The 7,857-nt window shown below is 31.7% G+C and overlaps 1 protein-coding gene across 2 annotated transcripts; it reads right to left on the bottom strand.

Moving 5' to 3' along the window:
- Positions 1-343: 343 nt before the first annotated feature.
- LOC115962822 lies at positions 344-4,300 on the bottom strand. 2 transcript variants are annotated; one of them, XM_031081696.1, is made up of 2 exons: positions 4,066-4,300; positions 344-1,168 (listed from the first exon to the last, which is right to left on the bottom strand). In XM_031081696.1, exons 1-2 carry the CDS (start codon positions 4,092-4,094, stop codon positions 628-630), a joined length of 570 nt encoding a protein of 189 aa, XP_030937556.1. In that variant the 5' UTR covers positions 4,095-4,300; the 3' UTR covers positions 344-627. The 2 variants fall into 2 exon arrangements, with proteins under 2 accessions (XP_030937556.1, XP_030937555.1); XM_031081695.1 differs by lacking the exon at positions 4,066-4,300 and having other exon boundaries at positions 344-2,401.
- Positions 4,301-7,857: the final 3,557 nt, after the last annotated feature.

Raw genomic sequence — 7,857 nt, 5'->3', positions numbered from 1 at the left:
AGTAAAATTGTGTCTCTTAGTCTTTTGCATTTACTATGTGTTGCTTAGCTAGGTATATATGGTGAGGTCATTTTGCACCCTACTGCACTTTCTTCTCTTTTCTTTATTTACATCCTTTTTTTTTTTATTCAAATGAAATTTCATCATACAAAATTTGTTTGAATTCCATTGAAATTTCATCATACAAAATTTGTTTGAATTCCATTTAATTTTATCCATTTAGTTAGCCATTTATAATTAAGTAATTAGCACATGCATTTAGCCTTCTAATTTAAATAGATTTTCTCTTCTTTTTTTCCCTTAACGAATATCATGCTATAAAGTAATTTACAAAAATCATACATTTAAAATCATCCAATACAACCAAAAACATTATAGTTTAATGGCATTATCCAATTCTCCTATTGAGGAAAACCCAAGTTCAAATTCCTCTAGCCCATTTGCTGTTGGTAAAATAAAAAAAAATTATCCACTCCAATTAATTCTGGATAAATTTGTTTCACAAGAAATTAGATAGCAAAAAATTGCCCATACAAGGTAAAACCCATTAAGCCAACTGAAAAATGAAGAGGAAATTTTTTCCAAATTGTACTGTTTGGACACAAGCAAACTATAAACTATTCTCATCTAATTATTATCTTGTTCCTCCTCTGCCAAAACCATTCTACTAAGAGGACTAGGCCCAAGGTTCTTCCTTCTCATAATACTCCTCTTCCTTATCAATTCCATTTGATTCCTCCTTCTAATTTGCATCATTGCTTCTTCTTCAACAACAAATCTCCTCATTAAAACATCATCAGTCAACGACTTGCCCCGAAAAACTCTTCTCCCTTCCACACTAAGTCTTGCACTAGGAATTCTCTCTTGTGCTGTGGGAATTAATGGCTTTGATCTTGGGTAACTATTGCTTCTTCTTGGTGGAACATCAGCTCGGAAAATCTCAGTGTAGGAAGAGATTGGTGCACAAAGACAAACTCGAGTAAACGATGTGGCAACCTTCAAAGAGGTACATTTTCTTAGCTTGTTTCTATTGGAATTCGCCGCCGGAATTTCTGTGGAATTGGTAATGGTTTTCCATATTGTAGCATTTGTTGAAGGAACTGCCGTGGACTTGGACATGCTTCTCCATAGAGTGGCCATCCCAATTGCTCTTTGATACCAAGGCTTCCTATTACGTACGAAGTGCATGTCATGCTCATGCATAATTTCTGTGTGTCTTATATATGTGATGCAAATATGCAATGGCTTTTCTACATTATGCACTCTCTATAAACTATATTTGGGAAACATTTTTTACAACAATAACAAGATCATTCTTTATATTCCATATTATATATGTATAAAGTTATCATACCCAATTGGCAAGATTGGTTTGGAAGTCCAAACATACGTTTGACAATTTAGCCTAAAGTTCAAATGTATCATAAACCAAAGAAGTCTCTTCCTTGGCGTTAACAATACTTTGTTCTAATTTCAAATTCTTCAAAAGAGAAATTTAGACTCAGCCTGGAGTTTTCTTCACGGCCGTGTGGCACCATAGTTAGCTGCCCCAAAACCTTATTATGGTCTAGTACATTTTGTTCACATGTTGTTCAAATCAAAGTCTGGATTTTGAATAAGTTTGACCTTGTAAAAGACTAGCTAGTTTTGAATTTTTTCAGACCTTTTCATCAGGGGTAAGTACACAGGTCGGTTCTTATTCCAAATCTGAAAAATAGAAAATTAAATGGCTATAATTTAATTAGTTCTACTATCATACCATTCGTTATAATTTTTGTCAGAACTTGATGAAGTGGTCAACTATAAGTGGTGAACAATCATTCACGTGAACCAAACCATTTTTTTTCTTCCATAAATCACAATTGATCACCTCATAAATATAACAAAAGTTGTGACTTTAGACTTTCTCTAATTTGATATGTACATGAAACAAGAATTAAAATAAGAGAAGATATGGCCCTTGGTAGCAAAAACTAGCAAAAGGATGCCATGTGACAAGCAAACAACCTAGAAAACGTCATTGAAATCCAATGTGCGGATGGTGATGTCTCGCATTTGTTATTAGATTACTGTGTTTGTCCTACATCTTTTGTCCACCATAGAATCCAATTTTGATATTCTGTGTTTTAAAAAAAAGTTAGCAGATTTAAACTTACCCTCTTTGGTGAACCCAGAAAATGCAAAAGAAAAATGAGCATTATCTTTTAAGATAAAGTTTGCAATTAATAACTTAACAAAGTCGTGCAAAACTGCAAATGGTGACTATTGAGTATTGTCTCTATCTAAGTGAACAATATTTTGGGGCACCCCAAAATGATATTGTATAAACAAACAAAATAGAAATAGAATAAAAATAAATTATCCAAAATGACTAGAGCTCAACCCTGGTTGGTTTGGTCTAGCTGACAGACAAGCTTAAGGGGTTAGAAAAAAAAAAAAAAAAAAACACAATTTAACTCCTTAATTATTAATTTTTGGTATTAATAATAAATTATAAATTGAGAGTTAGTCTTTTTCTTTCAAAATTTTTTCCTTCCCATGAGTTGAACAAAGACCTTTCATTATCGTGTGAGAAGATTAACATTTGACTACAAAAAAATAAGTTTTTTATATTTTGAAAGTCCTAAAGATTTTTTTTTTCCTTAATTGGGAGTATAAAAATTGATGATTACTTTAAGGGAACGACGCAATGCAATTATACACTTGTGAGAATGGAAGCACAAAAATGGGCTTTTGACTTTAGTATAGGATATCTCAGTTCAAGCCCAACAAAACATACAGTTGGACTGGATTTTCCTTTCCCCAGACAATCCCACTCTCGTTTTCTTTTTCTTTTGTGGAAATTTTGTTCGTGGCCCAGTCTTAGACTTCAAACTCTAGTTGCAATTCAAGCCCGACCACTTTGCCAGTTGTATTGAGAATGGGCCCGCAGGCTTCCTAAGTTTAGTAATATGCTCAAGGAAAATTTGTCTTATGAGACGATCTAATAAAATATCTTTCTCTCGCATGTAGATTTTATGTCATGAAAGAGATGTTTCATGAGATAGTTTCTTTTCCACCGCCCAAACAAACCCGTCCCACCTCTACAAGTTTTCCCATTTTATTTTGCCTATCGATTCCTATATATATATATATATATATATATATTATCTCGATTCCCATTTTCTTCCATTCTCATTCATTTATGTTAGATTATCTCATCAAAATATCTTCATTCTGGCCTATCTTAGTCCTACCTGAAAGCAATGGACGGGACAAGTTTCTATGATATGCCCCGTCTAACTATCCTACCCCATTATCACCTCTAAACGTGTTAAAGACAAATTCAGTGTAAATTAGAAATACCCAATTACTGTTCCAAGAGTTGAAGTGGTATGAAATTACGCCTATAAATTCCATCCATTTTCCCTTCTAAATTCTAATTTAGGGAGAAAAAAAACAAGTCCATGACACGATCTCTTGCGCAATATATAGGACGTCATGTAAGCATCACGCTTAGATATTAGTGTTCTACACAGAAGCCCACTTCAAATGTCTCAACTTTCACATATTTTAACATTTTAAATAATATAATGCAACACAAATCAAAGTAGCTTATAATTTATTATTTTAATGTTGCACACATGTATGTAAAAAAATAAAAGCTATATGCATATATGTATGTATAATCATAAGTAAATGCATCATGCAATCAATTTTGCCAAAATTTTCATGCCTAGCATCAAGTCATTGACACGGGGAATCAATTAACTTATTTATTACCCTTTTTGGTTTTTTGGGGTCAGAGAACACATTTGTACCATAATAGTTTAGCTAAAAGTTGTAAACTTTGACACAATACAGTTCTGAGAAATGTCTCAAGGAATCTCAAATTTGAGAACTTAGTAGCAAAAGCAAATTGCAATGCATAGTAAGAAAGGAAAACATGCAAACAATCTAACTAGAATTAATGATCAAGTAAAGCTTTTGATTGTTATGTTGTGAATATCACATTGAACACATAAGGCAAATATTGGAGAGAGTGAGAGAAGGCCAAAGACAAAGAGTGTTGTTTTGTTGGCATACCTTGTGTTTGAGTTCTTTGGATCTTGCATGAACCAAGCAAGCTGAAGTATGAGTGTGAGAGTGCTGGAGAAGGAGAGCAAAGAAGTTTCATTTGGGTTGAGAATGAATAGCCTTTTTCTTCAGTTTGTGACTCTAAGATGGGGTTGGCAATGTGCTTCTTTTCCTTTTCTCCATTCTTTATTGCAACCCACCCTTTCTTTTGCTTTGGCAGGCATGATTCTTATTGATTTTCAGAGAGAGAGAGAGAGAGATTGAAATTCCAAAGACAAAGTAAACTGTGGCTTTTTAATGCAATTACTAAAGTACCCTCATTCACTTTTAAAAGGGAAAATGCCCTTATCAAATTCCTTTCTTTTGCTAGGGGGTGGAAAGTATCAAGACCATTATATAATAATTTTTAGTTCCTGATCTTTATGATTGTGGGCAAGTGAGATTTGTTAGTGCATTGATTTGTTTAGGACATGCTTGGCCTGCCTTTCTGAGAGAAAAATCATAGACTATCAAAGTAATCTTTTTAGTTAGGTATATAATTTTCCTAACTGTAAGAAATTTTTCTGATACCTATGCATGTTGGAGCTCATGATTTTGTTAGCCTTTTGATCATTAGTATTCTATATTCTATTCCACAAAATTATGAATGAGATGCACTTGAAAGTTGAAAGGGAGTTTTGCAAAGATAAAAATGTCCTTGCATTCGTTTTCTTTCCAAAATTGGAACCAATGAAAAAAATTTAAAAAAAAAGGAAAGAAAGAATAACAAATAGTGTCATACTCTTATTATTCTAATTTGTGCTCCATCAGCTTCAATATATCATGTGTGTAAATTTTTTCCATTTTAAACTTTAGTTTACTTTATAAGGGGGGAAAAAAGAGAATGTGGTTAAGCATAAAATAGGACACTCAAAGCATAACAAATGATTGTTATTCTAATAGAACATATTTTAGAGAGAATTAATATTGTACTCCAAGTTTTAATATTAAAATACAATTAGAAATTATTGAGGCATAAAATATTAACCATCTTTTTAAGAAATTGTACAACTTTTGAATATAGGAAAAGGAACCCAATATTATAGTCCTCAAAAGAAGAGCAAAAATGAGCCAAGGTGCGGGCATGTATAAGGTCCAGTCTGGTTCTAAATAATTTGCCAATGGATGGCATCATGATTCAGTCTGTGGGTGGTGTTCTATCCAGAACCCCAAAAGCTGCTGCAAAGAGAAAAAAAGACATGATGATTAGGGATGTTGGAATAGAGATTGTGCCTTGCACATTTTTTTAAATAAAATTTGTTTGTTAATATGACAAAGCAGTCCTCGGCATATTTTTTATGCTATCAAATCGCTTTCAGTCTCAGGAGAAATTGACAGACAGATATAGCAATTGTTACTAAAAAAGAAAAACCTTTGAGACAAAATGGGATCATTTGTTCTAAGAAGATGTGAACATTAAGATGTTGCTGTTAAATATACCAATGACTTAGAAAAAAAAAAGATGGGTCAAGCTCAACCATCTTGATTATGAAATTTGTAGAGTATTCCATTCAAAGTCTCAAACCCCAAATTTTAGTGCTACTTGAGAAGTCCCACTTTGACCCAATTGCATCTGATTCAAATTTCTCTTCTTCTTTTTTTAATGGGAGAAAAACAGAGAGTACAAAATATCAAAAGCTACAAATTGGGAAGAGTTGAAAATTGAGACCCATTTTTCAAAAGCAAATTGAAGAAAGAGAGGAGTGGGTGAAACTCATTAAGTACCTTCAGATAATAAATGACCAACGGCTCATTTTTCACCAATTTAATTAATGAAAAAAAGTAAAAGATTTTTAAAATTTGAATCAATAATAAAGAGCTTTTACATAAAAAGAGTAAATTTATTATAGGGAATTAAAATTTGAAAAATGCTTTACTGAGTCAAAAGTCATCTTTTGCTTTTTCTACATTGTTGTAGACCATGGAAATCATGTTTTCCACTTTTGCATTAGAATTAAGAGCTCCCCTTCAGAGGAGGAAAGGGACACTGACATGTTGGTGACTAGTAACTTTATAAACTTTCCTGAATTTAATGCCAAGTAAACATGTGAGAATAAGATGTACCTGCACTCATATTTGGTTCCAATAACTGATATCTAGTTCAAATCCCTAGTAAAGATTATAGTCTCCCAATATTTGGAGGAGAAGGTAAGACTAAGCAGTCCACCTCCAACAAATTTTTGTTATTTTAGACCCTCCTTCTATGAAGATGTCCTTGTTTTTATTATATGACCTTACTGGTCTTGGATGTAAAAGATTATGCATTGAAACTGCCTTCATGACTGTATAATTTATTTGCTGCTGGTTAATATAATATTCCCTATTACCAAAAAAAGTAAAGAAGGTAAGACTAGGAGTATAGGACAGCAATATTCAGTAATAAATCAATAAATTTTTGGCTAGCAATTTTAAATAAGATTAAATTTCAAAAACAAATTTGGTAAATAAGAGAAAGCCATAACCAAGCTTATAATTAGACTAATTTAGAAGTCTAACAGTCTAAATTTAATAAATTTTAAAATTAAATGAAAATTTTGTTATTTTGACCAAATTTGTAATACCAGAACTTTTATTCAATAGTCTTTGAATGCAATCTAATTTACTAAAAAATAAATAAATATTGAACTCACATGAACGAATTCTTACAATTTTCTATTTCATCTAAAATCTTTAAGCATCGGTCATGTTCATGTCTAAATAAGATCAAAATTAGTAACTTTGCTCTTTCTTCTAAACAAACACACTTAAAATTAAACTTTCTTATAAGTTCTAATTCAATTGATAAAATAACATCAAGTAGATTCAAATCTTGCTTATACAAAAAAATAAATCTATTGCTTTTTTTTTTTTTTAATCTATTGCTGTATGATAAACAAAGAAGAATCATCATAAAAATGCATCATAATTTTTTTTTTTAAATAGTCCTTTAATCATTCTTACCTGTGTATTTTTTAACATATCACGTGCGAGTTAGGAATGTTAGGATGCCAATTCAGTTCCAATGAGTTGCCAACACGTGCAAGTCTGACACACACTGTGCAAAGCACCATGATATGATCTTACCTAAATAAACAGCACTGAGCCTGGCATTATGGAAGAAATCCCCACCAATTTTACTTTTGACTTTTTTGGGACCATATGATTGAATTTTATGAATCCACTCCAATTGCCAATCCACATGTTTGAAGAAATCTTAAAATCCAAAAAAAAAAAAAAAAAAAAAAAACTGTTTCTTTTTCACCTAGATTTCAACTTCCTTTTCTTGGTTTTCAACCTTATCTATTTTTTTTCTTAATCATTTTTAATGGTATAATAATGAAAATTGGGAATTTAACACATAAAACATGAGCTTTTGGAGATTTGGAATCTTTTTAGTCTTTATTGGGATTTATTGGCAGATTCATTGTGCTTATAATAATGAGAATAATCCTGTAGTTTGTTCTTAAAATCCTAATCCTTAATGAATGCAACATTTAGTTAAATTTGTGATACACCATGAAGAAACTTTATTTTGGATAATACCCTTTTGTCATAAGGCAGATTTTTTACCCAGATTTTTTTCTTCTTTTCTTTTTCAGCTAGATTTCAACTTCCTTTTCTTGGTTTTTAACCTTATCTATTTTTTTCTGAATCTTTTTAAGGCATAGATATCTCTTTTAAACATAATAATGAAAATTGGGAATTCAACACATAAAACATAAGCTTTTGGAGATTTGGAACCTTTTTGGTCTTTATTTGGATTTATTGGCAGATTCATTGTGC

Source organism: Quercus lobata, chromosome 10 (assembly GCF_001633185.2).
Source record: "Quercus lobata isolate SW786 chromosome 10, ValleyOak3.0 Primary Assembly, whole genome shotgun sequence".
NCBI classification, from domain to species: domain Eukaryota; kingdom Viridiplantae; phylum Streptophyta; class Magnoliopsida; order Fagales; family Fagaceae; genus Quercus; species Quercus lobata.
This window is presented reverse-complemented; position numbering and strand designations above follow the sequence as displayed.

What these genes read in the sequence shown, in the direction of transcription:
- LOC115962822 (XM_031081695.1), bottom strand. Translation starts at nt 1,203, where the DNA reads ATGCATGAGCATGACATGCACTTCGTACGTAATAGGAAGCCTTGGTAT.